Source organism: Egretta garzetta, unplaced genomic scaffold, assembly GCF_000687185.1.
Source record: "Egretta garzetta isolate BGI_Z169 unplaced genomic scaffold, ASM68718v1 scaffold38, whole genome shotgun sequence".
Classification (NCBI taxonomy): domain Eukaryota; kingdom Metazoa; phylum Chordata; class Aves; order Pelecaniformes; family Ardeidae; genus Egretta; species Egretta garzetta.
Genome location: NW_009260667.1, coordinates 2,595,722 through 2,622,712, shown reverse-complemented (window position 1 = coordinate 2,622,712; position 26,991 = coordinate 2,595,722). Strand labels below are relative to the sequence as shown.

At 39.5% G+C, this 26,991-nt stretch overlaps 2 protein-coding genes across 2 annotated transcripts in view; both read right to left on the bottom strand.

Moving 5' to 3' along the window:
• The window catches only part of HAL (histidine ammonia-lyase), a 14,732-nt gene extending 5,362 nt beyond the window's left edge, over positions 1-9,370 (bottom strand). The window contains exons 1-16 of the mRNA XM_009645602.2: positions 9,124-9,370; positions 8,614-8,674; positions 8,412-8,439; positions 8,055-8,129; positions 7,883-7,955; positions 7,732-7,798; positions 7,508-7,545; positions 7,301-7,426; positions 5,987-6,126; positions 4,134-4,181; positions 2,921-3,068; positions 2,741-2,836; positions 2,567-2,625; positions 1,663-1,743; positions 700-765; positions 434-599 (exon numbers count right to left, since the gene is read on the bottom strand). Of these exons, the coding sequence (XP_009643897.1) occupies positions 434-599; positions 700-765; positions 1,663-1,743; positions 2,567-2,625; positions 2,741-2,836; positions 2,921-3,068; positions 4,134-4,181; positions 5,987-6,126; positions 7,301-7,426; positions 7,508-7,545; positions 7,732-7,798; positions 7,883-7,955; positions 8,055-8,129; positions 8,412-8,439; positions 8,614-8,674; positions 9,124-9,370 (1,519 nt within the window). The remainder of the gene's footprint in view (positions 1-433; positions 600-699; positions 766-1,662; positions 1,744-2,566; positions 2,626-2,740; positions 2,837-2,920; positions 3,069-4,133; positions 4,182-5,986; positions 6,127-7,300; positions 7,427-7,507; positions 7,546-7,731; positions 7,799-7,882; positions 7,956-8,054; positions 8,130-8,411; positions 8,440-8,613; positions 8,675-9,123) is intronic.
• Positions 9,371-11,344: 1,974 nt separating this feature from the next.
• LTA4H (leukotriene A4 hydrolase) overlaps positions 11,345-26,991 on the bottom strand; it is a 32,446-nt gene continuing 16,799 nt past the window's right edge. The window contains exons 2-19 of the mRNA XM_035900996.1: positions 26,096-26,355; positions 23,896-24,016; positions 23,330-23,398; positions 22,517-22,621; positions 20,155-20,207; positions 19,446-19,518; positions 19,002-19,142; positions 18,761-18,784; positions 17,676-17,746; positions 17,451-17,562; positions 16,360-16,504; positions 16,175-16,278; positions 15,878-15,948; positions 15,255-15,309; positions 14,313-14,408; positions 13,761-13,843; positions 12,464-12,568; positions 11,345-12,142 (exon numbers count right to left, since the gene is read on the bottom strand). Of these exons, the coding sequence (XP_035756889.1) occupies positions 12,022-12,142; positions 12,464-12,568; positions 13,761-13,843; positions 14,313-14,408; positions 15,255-15,309; positions 15,878-15,948; positions 16,175-16,278; positions 16,360-16,504; positions 17,451-17,562; positions 17,676-17,746; positions 18,761-18,784; positions 19,002-19,142; positions 19,446-19,518; positions 20,155-20,207; positions 22,517-22,621; positions 23,330-23,398; positions 23,896-24,016; positions 26,096-26,355 (1,809 nt within the window). The 3' untranslated portion in view covers positions 11,345-12,021. The remainder of the gene's footprint in view (positions 12,143-12,463; positions 12,569-13,760; positions 13,844-14,312; positions 14,409-15,254; positions 15,310-15,877; positions 15,949-16,174; positions 16,279-16,359; positions 16,505-17,450; positions 17,563-17,675; positions 17,747-18,760; positions 18,785-19,001; positions 19,143-19,445; positions 19,519-20,154; positions 20,208-22,516; positions 22,622-23,329; positions 23,399-23,895; positions 24,017-26,095; positions 26,356-26,991) is intronic.

Here is a 26,991-nt window from a genome sequence, read left to right as displayed (position 1 = left end):
ATGAATTTTTCTTTGCCTTCAGTCTTTGCTATTGATTACAGCCCTACCTGAGGTGGTTTGCAGGCTCTGGGGGATGGAGCTGTCACTGATTTCAACCAGAGCTCTCGCGTTGGTGACTCTGTGAATCAGAGTGCTCCCTGCCAATCCCACGAAGATGCAAGCAGGCAAGCATTCCCACCAAAGTCCGCCTGAGTGTTTGCATGCTCAGAGCGCTAAACACGCCCATGGATCAGTGCAGAATGAAGAAACCCGAGCTCAAATAATTGCAGCTGCGCTCAACGCTCCAACTTTTCACCCAGACAGCACAAAGCACGTGGAGAAGAGATGGAAAACAGGAGCAAGATTCCTTTGTATCTACTATTGAATTACAACTGCCTTGATATAAATTGGTCCTTCTAGCTTGCTCTCTTGGTGGTATTGCTCAAGCACTCACCCAGGGCAGCTGCTGTGCAGTGCGCAATCATGAAGCCAGAGTTCAGACCTCCTTCAGTGACTAAAAACGCAGGCAGTTCACTGAGTGAGGGGTTGCAGAGCCTCTCAATTCTTCGTTCACTGATTGCAGCAAGTTCATGCACACCAATTGCCAAATAGTCTAGAGCCTGTAGAAGATCTCATTAAACCAGATGACAGAAACAAACAAACAAAAAAACAAAACAGAAACTAAAATTATTTTTTTTCTTTCTCCAAATGCTTAATTACCTTTGCAGGATATTCACCATGAAAATTGCCTCCAGAAATGGTCTCTGCTCTCTCAGCAAACACCATCTTTAAGGAGAAGTTAAGGCACAAACATGAGTGAAATACAGTTTACGTGACAGATATCTGTCAGTAATCAGAAGGAATGCTTGTGCTAGTAAGCTTTTATTTGCAAGCACATATTACATCTGCATGTTCACTTTTCAGAAAATGAAGACCCAATCTCAATCCTCCTGTTTTTTCAAATAAACGACATAAAACGAGGTCTTTGATCGGGGTGGGGAGAGGTGCAAAGAAACCCTTGTGTTCAGATCCCAGCATAGTTTCGCACTTCCTTGGCTGATTCTCTCCATGGCAGATACAGTTTTAGACAGGTCACAAGCAGTAACGCTTATCAGCTATGGATGGGACGTTACATATGGCATCAGCTATGGATGGGATTGAATTACCTACAGCATCATTATACTGCCGAGGGGAATCCAGCCTTGCTCAGCGCTAATGCCAGAACTGTGCCCAGAGTTTACCAGGCTGAGCCACAATGAGCCTTACCAGCCACATGTGTTTTGTCTGCCTTCCTCGACTGAGTGCAAATCTTGCTCTATAGCGCACATATCACTCATGCTGCACCCACAGATGCTTCGTATGACAAGCCACCATCCATCCACGTCCATTTGGTTGCCAAGTCCCACCTATCTACATATTCATTATAAACACATAGAATCTCATCTAGGAAACATTTAACATGTGCTAAACTGCATGCATATGTGGTTTCCTTGGCCAGACACACACTTGCATGCACCAGTGCAGACGTGGGGAAAGGAAGAGGTTGCTGTTGCAACAAATGGTGGTTATTGACTGAAGCCAGTTACAACTTTTTTGCCTCCTACGCAAATAATTATGCAGAAGAAAAGGATAAAAAAAGGCCAAGCAAAATTTTACTTAGAAATAAAGTCATCAAAAAGATACAGGGTTGTCCGTGGCACTGTTGATTTCAGTTGTCATGATGTCCTTCACAAAAGCGATTGTATCATTTACAACTCCGTGGACCTAGAACAAAAGACATTAGCACCTGAGCTTAGTATCAACACTTAGTTCATCTTCAGGATGCTGACTGAGCTGCAGGCACCCTCTTTCCCATCACCCCAGTCTCTACATCTGCATATGAAGATGGTCTTGTATTTGCTCTTAAAATCGGGAGCATCACTATGGGACATCGCCCATCCTAGACACCCGAAAGACTGTATTTACTATTATTATGACAGTATTGCTAGAAGGGTAACCCAAATATGTAATTCGTTACTTCTTTGGGTTGGTTTACCCGAAATGGAAGATAAGATACTTATTCAGTGGCAGAAGTGTTATGAGGAGAGAAGTAAGCTTACAAAGCCCCTGCAGAAAACAAAAACTGTCATTAATTAACTTTCATTAATTCCACTGATTTAATATCTTTGCTCGTGTTAAAACTCAGGGAGTCGAGTTCCTCCAGCATATTAGAGATACTACAGATAGATGAAAAACCTATCACCCTGTCTGCTTCTGGAGACACCTTTCCTCAGTTCACGGTCTTAGCATCAGTGCAGAGCAAATGCCCTGCACAGCCTGCAAGAGTAGAAAGCAGCACCTTCCCCCTGCTTCTGACACTTGGCCTCTTTTGGATCTGAACACAGCTTCGTCGCACGCTGCCCGATGGGTGCGTGCATGGGATCAGTGAATTACACGTCTCCATTAATACTAACTTTGAAGTGAGGGAGAAGCATTTTGCCACTTCCTCTAGCGGCGTCAGGCGGTACATAGTTGACAGTAGTTTTGATGTGGGAACTTCATCATCATTTATCTAGTGCTATGAAAGGAAATAAAAGCCAGTTTTTACCTGAGGGCAGCAGCGCATCGTGTACGCGTCCTGAACTCGGTCACAGAATCTATGGCTCTCTAGAAGGAACAAGGGAGGAAAAACCCCAAATATTCCTCATGCAAAAGCAGGCTACTGCTGAAAGACCCAGCTGGACCTGCGTAACCTGAAAGGGTGAAGGTTAAAATTGTTCACCTGCTATTTCTGATGGATGATGGTCAGAATCTAGAAGGGACCTGAATCGAAATGCCACTTCAGCCTGCCCTCGATGTGGGCGCACTGCGTGGATATCTAGTGAAACAAGTTAGACTGTTAGAGTTTGCTTCTCCTGTCAACGGCTGTTAAGCAGACTGACAGGAAAGGCCCAGTACCCACCAGTGTCAAAGGCCCTTGTTGTGCCCTTCAAGACTTCAAGTGTAAGGGCGGCGATTATGTCAGCTTGTCTAGCGATAGCAGCGGCTCTTTCGACCGCTTCACATCCCAGCGAGGTGATCATTTGTGTCCCGTTGATGAGAGCCAGACCCTTCAAAGAGAGAGCAGATGTTAAGCAAATTCCTTGCAGCTATTCCACACGCTGTGATAATTCCCTGTCTCTGTGATAATCCTCCTTCTCATATGAATGAGTTAAAGGCCTTTGCTCAGCTTCCTGCATTGTCCTGAAATCATAAAATGCCCAGCTTGACTGGGCACCTTTGCTACATAAATTGCCAATGGCTATGAACCTACTAAGTCATTATAGGCACCCTTGTGCTCCAGTAGTTCCAAGCAAGAGGTTTATTTCTTGTTACTTCAAGCTTAAGCAAGAAAACGTACAGGAAAACTGTATTCTTTTCCGGTTCTTCAGAAGTGGAATGTTATTTTTATTCATTTCTTCTTAAGTTATTAGTTAAACCAAAGAATGAGCACGGGGGGTACAAAACCCAATCATAATAAGGAAGTGGAGAATTAAAAGAGCATTAGAAGCTATAACTGCTTTAAAAGATTTATTGAGTTCAGTTAAAACTAGCTTTATGTTTGCTCTAAACAAACATGAGGCCCATTGGAGCCTTCCATTTGCCTTTAGGAGACACCGGATTTGGCTTCTTGCTCCTGGTGCTGTTCTACTGCTATTGAGGCCCCTTATTGGAGAGCTCACAGCCCTCAAATCTGTTGTGTTCCCATGTAACCTTCAATATGTGGAGCGAGATTCATCTCACCTAGTTTTAATGATCTAGAAGTCAGATACCTGGTTCAAGTCAGTCATCTGAGATCCTGTTATGTTCAAAGGGCAGATAGGCACCTTGAGGGGGCTTCTTAGACAGCTGTTTCAGGATGATGTAAAGTGTTTTCGCAAGATGCCCACTTCTTGTCACCCACCACAGAGCCAATCCAAACATCAAGCTTGGATTTGACATTTCAAGTCAAATAGGGTGACACTAGGAGAGGTGAATCCCACTTCTGATCATTCTTCATTAATATAATTATGGAGCTTGATTTAAAATAACCTTTAATTCATTTCAGGCTTAAATTGTTAATTTGTTTAATTGCTAAACAACTAGTGATTGACTATGCTTGTTTTTCATTAGCTGCCATCATTATACTTTATTACCTCTTTTGGTTTCAAGGTAATTGGTCTCAGACCATGGGCTTCCAGGACCTGTGAAGGAGTTTAATGACAAGGTAATCAATGAAGTGAGATGCTGTCACAGCCCATTAACATCTACCATGTATTAGCTGGTGGGAGAGAGTAGTAGGAGAGAAGGCTGGAAACACCTTGGGAAGGTAGTTCTGCCTACGCCCTGCCTCATAGCAGGTTTGGCTTGGCATAAACTATTCCTTCATAAATGATTCCCTAACCCTTTCTGTAGAAAATCTCCAATGACAGGAGGAGTCCTACTCAGTTTATCTTATACACGTCTACTCCACAGAGCAATTGCTCTTGTGGGAAATGGAGGAAAGGTATAACCTTGATTCTGATTAGAGTCCTCTCAACTTTTCCAACTGAAGAGGTAACACATCTCAGAGGTGTAAAACCGTAACTTCTGGTCCTGAAGGTCCACGACACACTGCTCCTTCCTCTCCAGCCTACAGTGATGGTACAGCTATCAATCCACAAATAAGTCTGGTGTTCAAATAGTCATGGATTGGAGTGATAGGTGGAGCAGGACAAACAACCATGAAAGACTCCGGAGGGGCCAGACTTGGAGACATTCAACACTAGATCAATCTTCCAATGTATTAGTGACAGAATAACAATTAAAAATTAATTCCATTGTAAAGCTTCTGTCTTGTAAAGGAGGATACTATAAAGGTTTCCTATAACCCTAGTTAATATATCAAAAATGAAATGTCCAAACCTGTGTATTCATTTAAAGCCATTATAAAATCAGTAGAAAATTTACTGATAAGTTCCTGCCTCCAAAAGATTTCCAGTTACTCTCAGCATTTGAAGTTTTGAATTTGAGAGGTGATCTTGAGTTTGTCGGAACAGTGTTGATGTTTATGGAGCTGAAGATGTAGGAACAGTTCTTTCCAAGCTGATATCACATCCTGTCCCTCTCTCTGGGTTCTAACTGTCATCACTGTAGTACCTGGTATTGCAATATCATGGCATGATATTTCTTTAGGACTTAATGTGGTTTAACCCAGCAGGCAGCTAAACACCACACGTCTATTTGCTCACTAGCCCCACTCCCCAGTGGGATGGGCGAGAGAACTGGGAGGAAAAAAAAGTAAAATTCATGGGTTGAAATAAAGACAGTTTAATAGGAGAGAAAAGGAAGGGAAAGTAGTAATTAATGGTAATAATAATTATAATAATATTAATGATAAAAGAACATACAAAACAAGTGATGCACAATGCAATTGCTCACCACCCGCTGACCGATGCCCAGCCTGTCCCTCAGCAGCAGTTCTCTGCCCCCCAAGCCACCTCCCCCCAGTTTATATACTGAGCATGGTGTCACATGGTCTGGGATACCCCGTTGGCCAGTTGGGGTCAGCTGTCCTGGCTGTGCCCCCTCCCAGCTTCTCATGCACCTGGCAGAGCAGGGGAAGCTGAAAAGTCCTTGACTGGTGTTAGCACTGCTCACCAACAACTCAAACACCATCATGTTATCAACATTCTTCTGGTACTAAATCCAAAACATAGCACCATGCCAGCTACTAGGAAGAAAATTAACTCTATCCCAGCCGAAACCAGGACACTTAAAAACAAGCTGCATATTCATACTTTCTCCAGTCACATGTGGGTCAGTCATTCCATTCTCATGGATCCACCATCCTCAAGGTAGAGGATCAGTTGCTAAAGGCAATCTAGTCCCAATTCAAACTGGTACAAAAAATCCAAAGACTTTTACCTGTTATTAATCTGAACAAAAGCTCTCTTTCTCTCAAAGCTACATGCAATTTGGCAAATGAGCCAGCAAGCAGAAAAAAAGCAATCAGCTGCACGAGTCTTACATATTTAGCATCAGCCCAGCCACTCTTTGGGGACCACATCTTTCCCTCTCCAATTAATCCCAGAGCAAGGTGAGAGAGGGGGGCCAAGTCTCCGCTGGCTCCAACTGTCCCTTTCTCAGGGATATAAGGAAGGCAGGACACTAGAAAGAAAACAAAAACGACCCCTGTTAGAGCTTCCCCTCCATATACTCCTTGTATGACAGAGAAGGCAGCATGTGAGTGGGGTCACAGCAACATCCTGCAGTCATGGTCCATGGCACCACCAGCACTGCTCTTGTGCAGACTGGGATTTGCCCTTGCTCGCAGGCTAGCTGCAGTTCAAGGAAATCAATTCCCTTCTGCATTTAATTCTGCATTTAGTTTTGGAGTTTGAGGAGCACTGCCCAGGGTGATTGCATCTACAGCCACACAGCCAGGTGGGTAGAATGTCAACTCCTCTCAGGTCTCCATTGCAGGGTGACCACCTGGTGCGGACAAACCTCCCTCTTTCCTTCTCACTCCACTAAACACTGGGTAACTCCTACAAACCATCTTTGAGCCCTCTGCCTCTCACCCCAGCACTCTGAGCAGTGAAAGCGTGGAAATGAAGGAATGGACCCCAGGTAACTGCGGAAAAAGCAGGGAAGGGACCAGTCTGTTTCTTTTCTTTTGCAGAGTTAAACACTGCATTGCAGCTCCTTCACCCACCACTCAGCTTTTGCTGCTTTGACAGCTGTGGCCACATGAGCTGCTGACCAGCCACGGCCTTCTGCCCGGCTGCCTTGTAGCCCTTGCTCGTGAGCACTTGTGTAGGTCTCAGAGGGTCTGCTCACAAAAACAGGCTGACGATCAAGCGGGTCTGCCTGACAAACACCAACATATGCAGTTTTCTACATGGTAACAGCCCCACCCAAAAATCCTGGCATCCCAAAAGATGGTGACACATGTGACGGGACAGACAAAAGATAGAGACTTGAGCCTTTGTAGAAGAGCTTGCCCAGAGTCAGAGTCAGGCGCTCAGGCAAGCTTAGTCTTGAACTAATTACTTGACTTCTCAGAGGCTCATTTCCCAAACTTCGACCTGTTGCATTCCTTTCTCTCAGCCTTGCCTGTCACTTCTGCTCACAACCCCATGTTCTTCAACACAGGAATGGTCTTCAGCCATGATCTTCTACAGGACTGGTCATAGCTGAACTTTGGTCCTGATGTCTCACAACTACCAAGTCAAAAGACCAACATCCATATCTCAATCCACTGAGCCTCACCCTTTAATGAAACAATTAAAAGAAAAAAAAAAAAAAGGGAAAGGGGGGATTTCTTTAAACATCTTCTTACCATTAAATGCTTCGATAACTTGCTGGAGCGTTTCTAGGGATATTCCACTGTATCCTTTTGCTAGGACATTGATCCTCAGCGCCAACAGCATTCGAGACCTCTCTGGGCTCAAAGGTTTCCCCACACCTGGAACAGTAACCTTCTCAGTTACTAACCCACTACAAACAGTGGCAGAAAAGGAAAAACAACCAAGCGATTTCTTATTACCTGCAGAATGCGAACGAACCAAGTTCACCTGAAGCTCCCTGTGGAAAAGAAAAATATCTATAAAACCCCAAATACGTCTTGTCAGGTTTTGTTTTGCACAAGGCAAAGGGAACTACTGGAGCAGCCCTCACTAACCACAGAGTGCAGGTGTACAGGGTCGAACTGCTCCTTCCTTCTTCCTTTCCTGTAAAGAAAGGACGGAGAAAGCTGTGCACACAGCTTACCTCAGCTTGCTGTTTGGGATGACAGTCCTGGCAAACTTCCCAAACCCTGTGGTGATTCCATAAACAACTGCAAGAAACGTACACTGCTGGTTAAGGAGGGAACCCGATACAGGTTTCTAAACAATTAATAGTTAGAGGTAAAAATATTTACCCGTCTGTTCCTTTACAATCCTTTCAATCACTTCTCGTGATTGTTTGACTTTAGCTTCAGCTTCAGGTGTGAGCTACAATGTAGTTTAAATACAAGTTTATCTATCATTATTTACATTTAATTGTAGAAAGATAAAGATGTAATTTTAGCCATGTTTATTCAGGATCTTTACCTTTATCTTGTAGAGCCCCTTTCCTAAATTGACCAAGTCCTTCGTTGTTAAGCTGTTGCCATCTAAAGAAATATACTATACCAAAGAACCACCTTTTAGTTTGGGACATGTATAAAGTTGCTTAATAATCAGAATAAAAAAAAAATAAAGTCAAAACTCAGCAATGCTTGCTCATGCTCATTTGTAAGACAGGGACTCGCTACCAAAATCATAGTAAGCACATTATAATTTAGATTCTTAGACCCAGCCAATCTAACAGCCCCTGCTCTCCTGAGTGCTGCAGTGGCCGAACTCTCAGCACGTTCGGGTGAGTAGCAGGATTTGTTACCGAGTTGTAAAATCATTGGTGACTCCTACCTCTTCTGGTTCTCGGTATTTGCTGTATCTGAAAGTTCTGTAAAGGAAAATAAAGGGTGGACAGGATTTCACAGGTGGCGACCATTTGATTACAGCTGGTAATGTGTTTTAAAAAGGAAGGAGCACTAAAGGAACAGAGAAATCTAGGAAATGATAAATCTGGATTTATAAAAAAGTTCACAAGATGCTCAAAAAAGGATACAAATGAACTCCTTCTGGCTGAGATGGTATGAAATCTGGAGACTTGATATCTCCTTCTATAACTAGAAGAAATATGTAAATAAACATGAGCGGGATTAAATTGTATTTACATATAAAATAACTTGTTATTCAGTGCAATATACATCAGTAAGAATTCTAATTTGCAGTTATCAGCGCTAAATATATCTGTATGCTTCTAGGAAAATAACAAGGGACTATGTAGTTTATTTAAGGTACTCTAAAGGCAAAAGAGCCTCCCAACCCTTGGACACACGCTCCATATCCCAGACAATCACATAGCCTATACGATATCATATAAAAATGAGGTATATAGAATCTTGTAGTTTCTATGCCTTAGCTAGTTCTAGACCTAAATCTAAGGGTGCATTTTGGTATTTTCCCATAAAAATCATAGACACACAGACGCAATTTTAGATAAACTAAACGAGAGTTTGCGGACTCAGGTGCCAACGTGGTCACTCTGCCACGCATTGCTTAAGGTTTTGCTTACCAACTTCAACAAATTCGTTGTCCTCTAGAGCATCCTCCACTGTATCATCAAGATCCAGCAAGCCAAGTCCCTTGCACCTTCGAATGTAAAATTTTACTTCTTCCACTGAGGCAAAGCCCCCGTTGTCGGGTTTGTTTTTCATGTACCGTCTCACAGCTTCCTTTCCCAGCCACCCGATTGTGTTCGTGCAGTTTAGGCATGGCACAGCCAGCCATTCTCCTCGGACATGCACCGTGTATCTCGGCATGCTTTCTCTCCAAAATTGTTCCTTGACTGAGGTGGCCTGCAGCGTGCAGCAGCCTTACATTTACCACACGATGGCCTGAAGACCAGTGTCTAGCTGGAGTCCAGTGTTGCAATCAGATAGAGGCAAAAATCCACCCCCCAAAATCCCCACCTTTGTAAATAAGCGAGATCAATGTATCCAGCTGGCTTCATCCAATCAAAGCAAACCCAGGGAGCACACCCTTTTCATGGAAAGGCAAAAAACCCCAACCCTATTACCACAGGAATTTTTTGCCCGAAGATCACATCAGGAAATTAAAACCTCAGAGCTGGAGTTTATGTAGCAAGAACAGATAAATGAATCAGAGTAATACCACGCCTCTCTTGCAGGCAGATGCAAAGCGGAAAAGATGTGGAGAAATACCTGTTAAAATGGTGCCAAAATAAAGTTCAGCAATGACCATGCCCACACAGAAACTGAAAATACCTTTGTCTTTAAAGACAAAACAGTAACACCGCCCCTGGTCCGTGCTCCCCACACCACCGTTCTCAGCCAAAGGGACTGCTATAAAGCACGCTTACCCGGGGTGAATTATTGTAGGGGATTTTGAGACCCATGGGTGGAAGTCCGTGTGAGGGAGACATTGCCCCAGCAGAGCAGGACAATGCTCGCGAAAACCATGCATGCCACTTCTTTTTTTTTTTTCCCTAGCTCTGACGGCAAGAAATCAGGATGAACTCCCAACTGCCGAATCGCCATATACGATATATGGGCTTTTATGACAAAATGTTACTCCGAAACTAGTAACATAAAGTATTTCAAAACCAAAGAACAGGAGTTTCCCTTGCAGTCTGATAGCTTGAACCAGAACCTGTTAACACCAGCCACCCCCTCCTCCTACCACAGCCTTGCCCAAGAGAATCTCTGTTCATTCCCGTGTTGCTGTAGCAGAAGCCCAATTAGATTTTGGGAGTGAATGAGAGTAACAGCTCGAATTCCTAATCTGAAATACAGAAAAATTCTTCTCAGCGCTATCGCTCATTCAGAGGAGTAGCAAGAAGAGAATGAATGGCTCGTTAGGTCCTTAACGCAAGAAGCCTCCAAGTTCTTTACCCACAAGGAAATGACACTATTTTGGTTCCCAAAAAGCCAGTATTTTATGTGTTTATTAAAAGCTGAGTGGCACAACATTCGCAGAAAAAAATTAAGCTGATTTTTGATCCTCAGTCACCTAGGAGTTAATTTTTCTGTTATTTTTATTTAAACTACTTCAACATACGTAGGTTAAAGTTGAATGGAAGAACTTGGGATGCCTTGAATCAATAAAATCCAAGGGGCTGTGTTCATGCCTTAATTTACATAAGAGCTGTTAGCAAGAAAAGATAAACCTCCTGGTAAAGTACGTAACTTAGCCCACTTGAAAGCTTGTACTGATCAAAACTCAGACCAGAAATAAATTGATGGACGGACTCACCACTCCCACTGTACGTGCTATGATTAAATCCAAACCTTGTGCCATGACCTGTATTTGATATCTTCCTCCTCCAAAACAGCACTCTTTTTTTTCCTTTGTTACTGCTCCATGTGGGGTTGCCTATACCAACGGATTTAATTTAACGGATCATTTCCAGGAAAAGTAGCTCTTCTCAGCCTCACTTCAAAAAACCTCCTGTAGATGGCAGCGTTCACAACAGCTTCACCTAAACCGTCGACCTGAAGTGTTGCAGCAATTCAAGGAAAGGCAGCCCTTCCATTGCTTTTTACCTTATTTCAAAGTTGTTCTATTAGCGTAAGGGGGTAGTGCCCTGAACTGCTTAAAAAATGGAACTATTAAAAAATGTAAATGGGGGAAAGAAAGACTCGGGCTTTAGTCCCCCCTGCAATAATCAGAAGTTTTGAAAACATACAGTAGGTTGAAATAATTTTACTAAAAGCATAGCAAGGTATTAAATCTGAAATTTGGTAAAAATCCCAGGTTTGCAAAAAATAAAAAGAAAAAAAGAAACCAAGGAAGTGTTTCAGACAACTGTTGGTGCACAGCATAGGATCCGACAGGAATAACTAAGTAAAACGTTGCGAGTAATGTGAAGAATTGACTAACGTACCAAAGCAGTGACAAACAGGGCTGGGCAGAAATTCCGCTCTAACACTACAACGCTGTGATCCATTCAGGTCCTTGTAGTCCTCTTGGACCCGTAATAAAAATTTCTCCCACAATCAAGAAGAGTAAATAAAACAAAACTATTATTTAAAAACTCTTGGTACAGATCAATACACAGACAAGCAGACAATGAAAAGATTTATTTTTCAGTCTTCAGATACTTGAAGTTTCAACCACCTTGCTATGAAAAAGAAAGCTGTGCACAGAGAGCCATACCATCCACCAATTAATTGTCCATGTTTTTAAATTCCATGACAGACAACCAACCACATCTCAGAACAGCTTTTTTGTGTGTTCTAAAAATTGCTTGTAACAAAGCCATTCTCCAAATTCCAGAGATTTAGCAATTTTGCTGTTTTACTCGGAGGTGCAAAATAGAAAGTACTGAACTTGATTTGCAAAGTTCATTTTAAGCTAAATTAGTACCAAAGCAGCAGAGCGTTTTATGGCATAGGCAAGCACGCGTATCAGCAGTTTGTGAAATCAGTCTCTCCTTTCATCAGTAAATTTGTCACTGATCCTGCTTCAAGTCTTTGCCCACAAGCATTGAAGTGACCGGGTGCATAGAGGCTCTATGCTCCAGAAATGTCTTGACAGTCAGATCTCGACACTTGTCAAAATTGTAAAGGTCCCTGTAAAAGAAAAAGGAAAAAAAAAAAAAAAGCACTGTTACAAAAATTTATGAGACTAGCACAACGTGGATTTTCTCAAGGTGTTATTTGTTCCTTGAAAGCCTTGCATTAAGGTGAGGAGAAGACTAAGCTTTTCTATTAAAAAAAGTCAGCAATCAGAAAGCAACTCTGACGGTAAGCTTGTTCATGGTACACAGAAAATTCCGTGTCGTATCACTTCAAAGCATAACATAAATACATGTACAATGTCAAGCATTATATATTCCTTTATACTAAAAATGCCAACAGCGCGAGCTCCTACAATTTGGAGATTACTTTTACCTGAACAAGGGTCGAGTAAACTTCATCCTCCCCTGATCCGTTGCCATTTTGAGAGCCAGAGGAATAGCATCTTCCCACCTAGACTTGATGCAGAGGCGCAGCCATCTGGGGAGTGAGGGGGGGAAAAAAAAAGGTATACTTTTGGTTTCATTTGCTGGTTGGTTAGCTTAAGATTCTGTTCCCATAAACACTCTGAGCAGTGCTATGTCATCATGAGAATGAGATTCTAGCTAAGTTTAACATAAAAGATCTCGTCCCTGACTAGCATGTTCCTAAAGTTGACTTTTCTATAAAAAGTTTCTCTGAAATGGTCTGACTATTTTCTGCAGCTATGTATTTCTTTTATATTACAGTAGTGTTTGGTTGCACCACTCAGAATTAGAGCTGAATTATGTAGCGCTTGTCACATTTGATCAAGTGACTAAAAACCAAACAAACAACAACAAAACCCAAACAAAAACATCACCAGCGACTGGCATGTGCTTGTTTTGTTTTAAAAATAAGACTGATCTTGTTACAAGAAATAGACACTAGTAGAAACTGCTAGTTAAGGCAGAACAACCATCACTATTGCAAATGCATCCAAGTATGTAACAATAGCAAAATATGCAATACTTCAAGATATATGTAAAGACTACTTACAGCCTCAACAAAACCTTTTTTTTAACAAGTGTCATGTGTAAACATGACGTGTAAACACAAAGCAGAAGAAATTCATACGGCACAAGGATCCAGCCGTTTAGCTAGGAGCGTTTCCTACTTGTTTAGGAACTTCCTTTGGTATTTACTTTTTTTTGATGAGCCAAAAACTTTGTGATAGCGAGCATTAAAATGTGACAAAAATGTTTCCAATTTGTGTTGAAAAAAAAACCACTGGCACATCAGCAGAAGAACTGATTAGGTAAGCCCAGAAGACCTGTTCCTGACTAAATTTTTCTGAAAGACTTTTCAGGCATGTTTAAGACACAGAGAGGCTCACTACAGTATTATCCAATACCACCCCCAAAATAAAAGTTATCAGGTCATCATGCTCCTTTGCTAGCATGACAGATGACAATACAGCACAGCTGATCCACTGCTCACTTCCAGTTCTTCTACTGGACTGTAATTACCCAATTCAGTAACAGAATACCACTTGGGTAAGCATGCTTGCAAAAAACCCCACAAGAACAACAAAAACAAACCCAAACCCCCACACCAGCTGTATACAACAGTATGCCTCACACCACTTATGAAGCAGGACAGTTTGTTTTATGAAAGCATTTAAGATTAGAAAAATGCCCATACTAGAACAAACCTGAATCTTATTTCAGAATTGTTTATAGCATTGAGGTCATATACTTCCTGCATTCGTTTGACATGTGACACTGGAAGAGGAGCCTGAAAAAGGAAATGGCATAGCCAGAATAAGCCGGAGGCACACTTCCAGTCACATACTTCAAAAATAAACAGGTTCATTCAAGAATAATGCTACAAAGGAATTAAAAGCTTACCATGACAAATATTTGTATTTATTTCTTTCACCTTCTCATAGTATTAGGGAAGGGGCAAGGAATAAATGTTAGCAAATTCCCACATCCAGTACTACCGAAGCATTCAAAACTTGGAAGTATTTTCATTCATTTACAGCTTATTTTGTTTTGCAAAATACTCTATATGTTGCTCATTAGCTGAAGAGCCAGACACATTCAGGGAGTTACTAAAACCTTCATCTGTGCCTATGTATGGTGAGAGTGGGTTATTTTAGCAAAACTTCAAAGAAAACGGACAACTTAATTCCAAAGCACACTTGGGCTTCCGTGCCTGCTTTTGTGATACCACAGTCAAGTTACCCCAGGCATGCATTTACCTCCAGAAGCAACAGCGCCAGGAACTCAATCAACTGATGAGATGACATTTCCTTCAGGTCTGCTGAGCTGAATGAGCCCAAATCACTCTCTTGTGCCTAAAAGACAATGGTTATTTAAGTTTTTAATGGGTATTTCAAAGTACAATCAGGTGTAATTTTTTGTTTGGCATTTACTATTGAGCCATTCCACGTAAAAAAAGATACTGATTTGTATTTGTGCAGGATGATACAAGAAGGGGAAGGGAGGGACTTAAGCTACTGTCTGACGTTTGGTATTCTTCACTTCAGTTATCACTTGTTTTCTCTCCACTGATCTTTTTTTTCTCCACTGTCTGTTAAAGTTAAGTGAAAAATCAAATACTTTTTCTATAAAAAGTAACATTGAGAAGAAGAAAGAATGTGCCAGTACAGTGAAAAGCCACAGAGCTAACAAAAGGAAAGTACGCTGAATTCTCTATTAGTTGTATGAGTTGTATTGTTAAAGTTATGAGAAAATTGTATGGTGTTAATTACTGATGATTATGTATATCAGTTTTTGATGAGAAATGCATACTAGGTGCAGTAGAATGCAGGGGAATTATTGCTAATACAATATAATCAGTAATGTAGAGATACTTTGGCATTGTGTTTTTAAATCAAGCCATACTATCAGGGTTTCAAAAGAGAATGTTCCCAGTTTGGTTACTACATACATCTAACAAAAAGCTGGCTGTGTGCCTTGTTAAAATATGTACAGCACTTCACGTACAGAAGTCACAGCAAATCCACAGACTCTATGATGACAGGCTAGTCTACGAAATGGAAAATCCCTGGCAGCCATGTTACCACCATAAATACATTCTCTCTCAGAAAATGATAGATTTCAGAAGAGAACGGCTCACTTTATACAAAGAAAACTAGCTTTTCAAGACACAGACACCTCAGCGTTCTTTAACAACTCACTTTGATCCATCTTTGGCTCAAGGCAATACAAGCATTTTCTAGTGTCGTATCGTATCTGTCAAATATTAAAAAACAAAGGATCACCTTTCAGAAACAAAAAGCTCCTGTAATATTTGTATGAGAATGCCCAGAAATTATTTTCAAATGGCTCCACATTTGTTTGTTGTGGGCTCCAATTAAATATTGCAACACAGTTTACAAAAGATCTATTATAATGAAACACATTTCAGTTTTAGTTAGAAGCAGTTTGTGTATAGGTGACACTATCCCTTGATGCCACACACTCCTAAAATCATCAATACTTCTGAGCATATATGCTTGTACATATATTATAGCTTATAGTTAAAAAGAACATTGTTGTAACTGTCAGAAAAAAAAAAAAACATCTTTCCTGGCAACTTTCAAAGCAAAATGAATTTCCACAAGAATAAAAACTTGAAAATATTAACAGTGACATTTTTTCCTCCTACATACACTTATATCAATTTCTACATAGTACTAGGACATTTTTTAATAAAATGTGTGAGAGAAGATGGTCATCCTGTTTACAAACTGCTTTATGACTGGAAAATCATGTGCGATCTGGAGAAGGAAAAGATTAACTGTAAAAGAATGCAGCTTACGTAGGCTTCACTGGTGGCATTCCCGGAGCATGAAACCATGAGTTCCAATCAACTTTATCAAGAATATCTACCTACAAAGCAACACAAATTCTTATTCAGTTTTAAGTGTGATTTTAGAGAAAATCACACCCATCTTCGTAAGATGCCAGACTACATCACATTAAGATCTTGGGATAAGAGAAATATAAAGAACTGGTCCTTAAAGAAGGTAATTCCTGAGCTATGACAGTTTAGTTTCACTTAATTAGTTTCACATAATTTAAGGTTTCAAGCAATTAGTTTTAAATACTACCCAACCTTATCCTTGAAGTAGAAGTACAAGAACTTCTTCCAGTCGTCCGTTACTATGCTCTTATAAGCAAACTGCTGAATGTAAGCCTTCAAGAAGCCAATGAAGACATCTAATAATTAAAAAACAAACTGGTTTAGTGTTTGAATTAAAATGGGAAATAATTTATATATAAAGTCTGACTAACACTTACCTGGTCCTCCAAGAAGTTGTTCAAGGTAAAAAAGCAAAGCAAAGCCTTTTTCATACGGAACAGAGGAATAGGCAACATCAGGATCTACTTCACTCAGATCAGGGATGAGGTTAGTTAAAGGATTTTTGTCTCCAAAAGCATTTATCTGTGACAAAGACACAAGAAAATGTATTCATCTAGGAAAACTAGCACTCTTGCAAATCACTACTAATCCTATTTATAAAGGTATAACGCATACAAAACTAAGATGGCCTCATTTCAATGCATTCTTCCTAATTCTTTTTCCTGAAGTTCTGAATCTGCACAAAACACAGTTTACCAAACTTTTTTCTGTGTCTGACTGCGTATCAAAGAAAGATGTTAGGATCAATCACCCTGTGCTCCACCTGTCTCAAATCAGTTAATTACTGTCATGTCTGTCAATCAGGAGCACCTAATAAACTATCCATATTTATCCCTTTATTAACAAACTATTTAAACTACTTGATTTAAATGGGTCGTATAAAGAATAAAACACGATGAGGAAATACTCATGGTAAACCAGGTAAACTGCACCACCAAACTGAACGAGCAGGCTGGAAATATCACAGGCTGGAAATCTGAAAACTAAAGTTTAACTGTGTTACCTAAACACAAAACTAAACAACCCTCCTAGACAGTAACAGATTAGGAATATGCCCAATTATAACACAGCACACTGGAAAAAAATAATCAGTTACTTGCATGAGGCACTGGAAATTCTGATGGTCATGCTTGCAGATAATTTTGACAAGCTTTCAGCTGCTTACCAGTATGCTAACAGGTAATAGTGCAATTTAGCCATACCCAGAAGAACCAAGGGTCTGTAAGGATGTTCATGCTTACAGAATAGCTTAAAAGAGTTCAGAAAGTTTTATCTAATCCGAGTATATTAAGCTATTACCCTGGAAAGAGATCATATACCTTGGAATCACGGTTGTTCATCCTCTAATAAGAAAGTGTTAGGAAAGCTGACTAGACAGGTCTTATTTGTGGGAAACACATGAAATCAGTTTTATTTTATTTAGGTATAAGCTTAAACATAAAGTTATCATATCTTTAAAAATATTTACCGCATTCTGCAGTTCCCTCCAACCTCCAAGGGCTTTAAAGTGCCTGAATGGCTCCCCAAACAACTGACCGCTAATCCTGCGTTCCAGGTACACAGTATGTCCCTCATTCAGCCTGGAAACACATTGATAAAGTCAGCACTGGTAGAATGGCAAAATGAATTTAGTTGGTCTCTCTACAGATTAATTTTAAAATAGGATTTGCATTGCATGGAACATCACACCTACCAAAAATGCTCCCATGTTTTGTTTGTTACCAAGTTTCCTGTCCAGCTGTGAGAGATTTCATGAGCAATAACCTAAAACACAGAAAAATAATGTCAGGTCTACTGTTTAGGCCCCTCTGGAAAATGAACATCCAATCCCAACAGAAAGAAAAACATCCTAATGGGAGGGATCTCATTTACTGCACTACATTCCCAAAGCCAGTTAGCATTCACAGCTCTGTAAACATAGCCACACAAATTTTATTTAGAGGACTAACAGCACCCTACCAAACCTCCTCCAGAAATAATTTTGACTGTCCAGCTTGCAAGTCAGAGCTACACTGATCAACAAAAAAAAATTCCTCTGGTAACACGGTGCAGGTACTTGTTTATGAAACCACATTTCAGAACACTGGATCCATGCCAAGTGATGGACTAGCACTACTTTCCCACCTAAGCAATTTCTACAGTACTGGGATGTTTCAAAATATCAAACAGAAAGAAAACAGTCACCCCTAGAAGCATAATGATGCATGATACATTAAGAAGTATCAATGTCAAATAGTTTGGTATTCTTGGGATGAGACAATCTTTTTTTTTTGGGGCAGTATATCAATCTAGTAGAAAGACATGAGAGAAACCAGCATCCAGAGTACTCAACTTTCCAGAAAAACAGAATTTACTCAAATAGTACTCATGATTTCTGCTTTAAAAGAAAACGGTACGCAATGTGAGTTCTAGTGCATAGACAGACAGAGAAGTTCCCTACAAACAATTTCAATGAGATCAATTTAGTTGTGGTTTTTAAACATATCTACACATAGGACAGGAAAAGAGCTACTGAACAGCTAACTTCAGTCAGCCCCCTATGCATACAGGCACCCATGTTATTTTCACCTGTTCATTACACCAAATTGATATGCCTCCAGTTCTCTAGAGTTTACTTAGAGCTAAAACTCACTTTGTAAGACTTCTTGAGTTACTGCCTTAACTTTTAATTCCCCCAATGAAAAAGAGACCAAGTTTTCAGGTATCTATTAGAAAGGAAGTTAAGATACAACTTCAAGTTGTATTCTACTTGAAGACATGAACCTATTTTGCACTTACACTTGAAAGAGATCGATCACCTGCCTGAAAAGAAAAAAAAAGACAAGGCAGTTGTCAGTTCAAGTAAACCTCAAAATATATCACTTAAAGTTTCATGTATGATTCCTAACTCCAAAGGAGGCAGGAACACTCACAGTTCTTTTCTAGGGGGAAGAATAATCCAGTTTGTGGATTAATATCCATCACTTGATGGATAAGTAAGCCGTAAGGAAAAGTTGACTTTTATCAGCGTTACACTTACCAATAGTGTTGGAGTTACAAAAGTAAGACAAGGATTCTCCATACCACCGTAAGGAAAAGAAGGTGGTAAGACTAACAAATCGTACTGTCCCCATACATAGGGTCCTGATAAATCTTCTGCTATTTTCAGCATAGCTTCAGTCTGAAACAAGAATTCACATTAGTTTCTAACGTGACTTCGGACTACAAACACTGAACAAGAAATCAGCTATGGAACCCATTTTTTATTCTCTTTCACCTTGGCATGTTCCACATGCAAAATGAGTACAAGACTGTATTGATATTTATTTTCAGTAGTAGTTCTGTGTTGCAATAGAACAGCAGCATTTTTGGGGGCGGGAGGTAGAGAACAGAGAGCTACAGATGAACAAAACACTGAACTTCAGTCTGATCCTCTTCTGTGCGAAAGAGTTCATTTACAAGACTTTTTTTGTTAACTACCCACCTCAGCAAATTCATAGGCTGATTTATCCACTAGCTCCTTTTCAGACCACACCAGTGTCCTTGGGCCAATCTTTCTGTTGAAAGTAAAAATGCCACTAAGAGACTATGAACTAAAATAATTCTATGGGAAACTAATACAGAGAAGGTATGTTTAAGCTGCGCTCATGAGTAGCCCACGTTGCTGAAGAAACTCATTAAGAGAGCCTTTGTCTCTTTTTCCTCTCCACTGTTAGAGCAAAGTTTTAGAAAACAAACCAGACATATCCACTGTTCAGGACTAATAAATAGGAAACACACTTACAGATTTTAAAGTGCTGTAAAGCCCTAATATAAACGCATTATTATGGGCTAGATTAACACATCCTTGTGCAGGTGAGCAATGAGGCTGAAACTATAATTTTCTGCCTGTTGTGCATGATGAGGCTTACCTGTTACCTGAGGAAAAAGATACTGTTCCCTGAGCTAGAAAAAGCCCTTAGTGATTCCAATCAATTCCAAACTCTTTGTGGTATTTCCTTAAGAGCAAAAGTATATTCTATAGAAAAAATTATGGAAGAGTGAATCAAGATACACACAGTTTGATACAAATAAACAGGCTCATTGAACCTCTAAGACCTTTTAAAACTAGAAACAAGACAAAGAAACAAAAAAGATAACTCTAAAGATTTATTATGATTATTAATACTTATACTTCATGCAGATTCACTCACCTGCTTTCTAAAGCTCCAACCACTAAAGCAATCAAGTAGCAAGGTATGGGAACCTAGGGGAGAACACAAGAAAAAAAAGAAATCTTACTTGTAATGTGAGCTATCAACACCACTGACTCCAAGAAAACAAAAAGGTATGTAAATAAAGAAGAGTACACATTTCCTCCAGTTTCCTGCCTTATGTTACAATGAAGGCATTTTTTTTTCTCTGCAAATAATATTCCTTTATCTACAAGAATTACTTGTTTCACAGACATATCATGCGAAGGACACGAAATTGTACCTATCATCTCTGTTTGAAAAAAATCTGCATGTATAAGAGCATACAAGAATGCCAGTGGCTTGGTTACCATTCAAAAGAAAGTCCAGTTCCATTAAATTTTATGAACTGAGAAGTTAAGAAATACTGCTCAGATAAAGGGCAGTTGTATCACACAGGAGGATGCAGGAAGAGCTTTAATGAATTCAAGTACAGAAGAACATTTATGGATACAAAAGATTCAGCAAAATAAAAATATATATAACTTTGAATTCCATGTTTGGAATTAAAATGTAAATATTTGTTACTTTAATGAAAAAAATTCCAAAGCTACAGTATCTTTATAGAGAAATGCTTTCTCCCAATGCTCTGGAAACAAAAGGGGATAACACAGCTATCCCTGTAGAATCCATTTTATCTGACTAAACAGTGTTATATAAGTAAGAATTTAAATAATAATTACTTGGAGACAACATTTCAGAAAATTTTATTCCACCATTATCCTCAAACTATTTCAATAACCTTTATTAAAATACCCGTATCATGTGTTTTCATTTTACATATTAACCCTCAGAATATATTCTTGAAAATATTTAAGTCCATTGACTTGTGTTATAGATGAGTTATTAAAAGACTGTCAATATATCCCCACATTTTGATGCCCAATTTGCTAATCTGAAATTTTGAAATTACTTCAGATCTCAATGGTTGTTGGGTTATAAATTCATTTTTACAGAAGCTGCTCTTCACTACACTTCTTACCACCTTGGCCATGCAGGAGCAAAAAAAAAAAAAAAAGTTTTAGGTAAGCTCAGCATACATACGTATCCAAGAGTTTGATGCATTTGCCTTGTTCGTCTAAGGAAACATCCCTTTTCTAACAGATCAGCCTTGTGGTTTGTACGTCAGATGATGTGTATGTCTTTTTTAATGCATTTGTCTTTTTTCATTTATAGATCTTGCTTTTGATGCATTTGACTTTTTTTGTTTAGTGAAACACATGCCTTTTCTAACAAATTAATCTAATGGTTTTGTATATTATAAAGCATAGTATAATTTCAATTAGACTAAATATTATTCCTTGTACAAGTCCACCGAACTTATCAACAGTTTATTCCAGATAATATACAGCTCTGGATAACATAACAACATAGAAGCCTTATGCAGCAGACAGCGTGGCAAATGTTTTTGGCTCTACAGAGAGGGCAGAACACTGCATACTGAAGAGCTCACAGATAAGGTAACAATTTGCCCCCCGCCTTGCCTTTCTCAGGTTTCATGTAGCAGCCAACTCAACCAACAGCTGCTGCAGTTCCCCTCCTTTCCTCCAGTCACACAGTTCCATCCCTCCTTGCAGTCATTCAGTCCCTCGGTAGCCCAGATCAGCTTACTAGAACAGTTTCTTCTTTAAATTTATGTTAATTTTATCTGCTTGTTCAGCAAAATGAACTAGGCTCACCAAGAGATCCCATAAATATCAAAACTGTAACCCAAAAATGCCAGAAGGGTAAACAGAAACTGCCACTTCAGAGCACGGGAATCATTAAACTAGCTGCACCACTTAATAAAACTTCATCCTGTGAATGGTAGTCTTCAATTAGCTGGAGATACTTTCCATAAAAGCCAAAATTCTCACCTTAAAAAAAAAAAAAAAAAATTCTCTATTGTCAGAATTTGCCTAACTACAAGTTAAAAATTGGTTCCAATGCTCAGCTTCACTGCTAAGATCTTGGTAAGCTTAAAATTTGCAGGACCTGTTTTCCAAAACTCATTCCCACAGCATTCGAGTCCACGCATTATTTCCCAAGAATCAGTGCAGACAGAAAGTGTTTTGACAGTACTAGCTTTGAGTATGCTAAACATTTTTGAAACTCAAATGTGGCTTTTCTGGGAATGCCAAAATGATCGGTAAACATCACCAGCACCTACTGGCTGATTTTTCAGAGTTGGAGGTTCATAATACCTCATATTTCTACAGTAGCAAAGACCCATCGTACATCATGTGTTTTATCAATGACATCAAAACTGTATCTGAAGTGACTGTGAACCACACGAGTTAGGAATAAGACCTCATGCATCTGTTTGCTAGCCTGGAGCACTTACGTTCTGACTGAAAAGGTATATCTTCCGACTGCAGTCCTCCGGGTCAGGCATCTCTCCATCGCGATTTGCACTCATGAGAGCCACCAACTCTTTAGGAACAGACACCTGAAAGGTTACCCGACTATGAGGAGCTCAACTGGCATACAGATTATGCAATATACTAGAAGCAGAGACAGCAAAAAGAGTAGCCCAGATTTGTTCTGTTGTTAAGTCCTCCCTGTCAAGTAGAATATAAGGCATACAGAAAATTTTGTCTTAAAGGCTGGCAATGTTTAACTAATCAGAAGGAGTACCTCTGACAGAAGTTAAAAGTTTCACTTTCATCAGACTACTGAATTGTAATGCCACATTGCACATCTTGCTTTTTGTTTTCTTAAAACAATCAGACTATTTTTGCCAGGACTGCAAAGATCCCCTAACTGTACCAGAATATGACTTAAGGCACATATATGAGAGTCATTTCAAGTACTTTTACTTTACAGCACTTTGTTGTTTTACTGTCAGCTTTTCCTGATTTAAGAACATATTTCTTTCCTACTATAGCTTTTTTTTTTTTTCTTTTTTTTTCCTTTGGAAGTAAAGATACGTGTGACTGAAAAAAAAAAAAAGAGATGATATACATTAAACAGAATGGTAAAGCTAGAGGAGTGCCAGAGGGAAGACAAGAAGGTTTGGGCTCTTACATTAAGCTAGAAGTCAATATTCTCGGTTTTTATTTTAGGCCACATGCCAGAAGTTATAAAAAAAAAAAATAAAATTCACCCATTGTAGTAGTTGTCTTTAGTTAGACACACATGACTTAAGTTCATCTACCTCTGCATAGTATGTTAGTTTCACAGCAGGTGTGTCTTGGCACGGAAAGATGGCTCTGCAGTGGATAGCCTGGAGAGGGAAAGGAAAAAAAAAAGGAAAAGCTAAACCATAACCATCTTTATAATGCAGAGGACTAGAAATAAATCAAACTAATATATTATATTGGAAATCTATACAGTCCTCCAGAGAATGCATTATCTACAAATCAATACTTCCTATCACTTATAGCTTACAGTAGAGTTCATAGTTAAAGGTTTATCTAAAAGAAGTAATAGTAGATAAGACAGATCCATAGCCACATATATTGATTCTAAAGGACTGCATGCTATTGAACAAGAACACTGGAGAGGGTAAAGCTGTTCTGGAATTATTAAATTTCAAACATGTAATAAAATCTCAGCAACGTCCTGACTTATTAAGTGTTTTCATTTAGGACCTTTGACACACACAATTAGAAGTTATGGGCTACTGTACTTTCCCCTACTAGCCTTCCTCTCCAATTCTTTGGAAACTCTTACCTTTATATGTAAGCAACAAGTTTAAAGAAAAAAAATAATCCACTCAACCTGACACTGGCTGAAGAGAAATGGGTGTTTCTTTCCAGCAGTTTGCTCTGGAGTAAACCATTGGAGAGCTGAAGACTTTGGAGAGCTTTCAAAAGAGATTTCGACAATTGCTTCTTGTCCCCTGTGTAATAAAGAATACAGTCAGGCTGTTTTGACACAACCCCTGACCACTACTGAAACTCCCCTGCAAAGATTTCTGGAAAATAGGTCTGCAGCACTGCCTCTAAAGCATCAAAAATAAGAACAAGTAGCACATTAAAGACAACATGTCCCTTTCAATTATGATAGTAAAAAGTATCCGGTTTATTTCAGTTGTATGTACCAAGAAACTTCTATTATTACTTTTACTACCCAGAAACTTCTGGTCTCTTTAAGGAGAACATGGGCTTTTTTTTTTGGACAAGCTACATACATACAGTTTTGTCACAACTATCTAACATTGTACATGTAAGTATAAAAAACCTACTGCTGTAAGCAAACAAAAAGGTGTATGAAGCCTATATAAGAACATACATGCCTTAGTAACATAGGATTTTTGTATTCTGTAAATAAAAAAAAATAGATTTTGCAGCTGATGTTATGTTCTCTAAGTATGATTCCTAAGCAGAGAAAAAATAAATACTGAAAACAGTAATTACTGGAAAACCTTATCAACAGTTGGGTTAACAAGAAATAAAAAATGTTCAAATTTTATTCAGGGTTTCAGAACTGGTGTAAAGTAAAAACTAACAGTTCCGCGCAAGACAGGTACCAGCTTGCTAACAAGCGGGCACATACAAACCCGACACATTCATACTTATTTTTTTAAAAGCATATCATAACCATCGCTGACACCAAAACCACACAGAAGTACTTGCTTCTGTTATTGGAAAGTTCCAGGTTATACATGCAACCCTCTGGAATTAATAATCCAACCATAAATCAGAACAAACGTTGGCTAATCAGAGAAGTTGGACACTAGATAAGCTGACCAGGTATACATACCTGGTTTACACCCAGTATTCCAAAGTACGTATTTGACAAGAAAAGAGAAAATAATTTGTATAACCATAAGGCATGTGGCTTACTGAACAGTCAGGCTTTCAGCTGTAACTCCTACCCTTTCCTATCAGTGTTTTATTGATATTTACACGGGGAACTGTATCTTGCACAAGACTATAAATTCTTATGATCGTGACTCATAACTCCCTCTTTGTAGCTTTTTTCTTACAAGGAAATCTAGCAATAAGAAAAAAAGCTGGAAGTCAAACAAATGAGACAGGTCTATGTTTCTGCTTGTGGCCTGTTTGTTGAAGGACTTCATTTGTTCAGTTTCATACCAGATCTTAAGTGTTTCCCCAGAAGGGACAGCTACTGTATGACATTCCTTTCTCTTCCACATTATGTGTGTTTCTAAATTGCACTAATTCAGAGAACAAAAACAAATTTAGGAACCAGACATCAGTTTGTAGAGGTAGTAACCAGTTTTGAAAACAAAACAGTAAGAAGCAACTTAGTATACAATTTTATTGGAACAAGGGAACCTTTTATACAATTACAGCTTTCAGCTTTGGCACTTGAGATACCACGGAATTACAAAATAACTGTAGTGAACTGCCAAGAAACGTGGTGTTATTTGGTAACAACTTTTTAATTTGTGCAATTTAAGAGGTAGATTATGATTAGTTCATTCTCCATCACGCTGCCAAAATGCAAGTTCCAGTTTTTAGGGATTTGGGCTTAGCGTAGTCAATACAATAAAACTTTTATTATTTGAAAACATGTTTCTATCTAATCATAGTGGTAACCTGCAATTCTACAGAAATGCAGGATTAGCCCTTGTGTAAAAGAAAGGCAAACAGGGTCTGTAACTCCATATGCGCCATTCTGTAGCAATTCTGAACATGACAAAACTCAGGTGGTTGAAGCAGAAAGAATATTATCAATGAGAAGCCCTGGAAAAATTGTGATACATTACGCATCATTCCGCTACTTAGTTTAGCAAGTCACTGTGTACATGATATTAAGACCTGAGGACGGGTACAGACTCTCAAAATTTTGGCTGTCTAATGAAAGCCAGACATTAAATTCATCTACAAGATGATACTAAATAAACGCAACACCCTAATTTGCAAGCTTTACACAACGACCATACGGGCAGACAAGCAGTTTATACAGTGCGTTTTGGAAACCACCTAAAGGAACAGGCAAAAGTATGTACCTTCTTAGTTCAAAAGGAAAGGTGATTTCCAGGGGGGTCCCCTTGAAACTGTGCTTTTCTCCAAAACCAAATTTTGCATCCTGTCCATTTACGGTCACTTTAAACACCTGCACATCTTTTGTATCCAAGACCTGCGATGAAGCAAATATTACACACTTCTTAAATAGTGTAATAATTAATGTAGCACTCACCAAATCTTCAGCGCAAGCCTCCCTGATGGAAACAGTATTTACTAAGTAAAACCAGAAAAATCTGAGTAACTATGTTGAGTACTGGGAATCAGCATTTTAAGAGAGCAGCACTGAACTTACAAAACTGGAGGGGCAAGCGGAAGAAAACCAAGCTTCTGACCATGAAAGGGGAAACAATTTGTTAAGTAAACCTCAAAGATGTTAAGTAAACCTCAAAGATAAAAGGCTTCAGCGTGCTGCTACGAAATGGGGAGAATGACAGCAAAGCCCCTGCTGAGGCTTCCATCCTGGAACTTGCCACCGCAAACCAAGACCTCCATGCAACATAAGATGAATTCAGTAATGCAGCACGAGCGAAGCCTTACTCTTTATGATTAACGGGATGGATTTTTTTTTTTTTCCTAAAAAATAAGCACCAATCATAGAAGAATTTTACAGAGCCAGCATGAAAAAAGCCCACAACCCCCAAACTTCACTTTGCATATAGAGCGCAAAGCTGAAGAGGTTCATGCGTTTATTTCACTAGCTAACGTAACGAGAAAGCAGCCGGCATAATAAAACGTGACACGTGAAGAAGCCAGAAGCACAGCGTTCCCGTGGGTTATTCCCATCCTTTCGGCAACAGGCTCTTCGCCATTTTAACGGGGAAACACAGATTTCTACGCTCCCCTCGCACAACCCGCCGGCTCCGGGCGCGACAGGCGG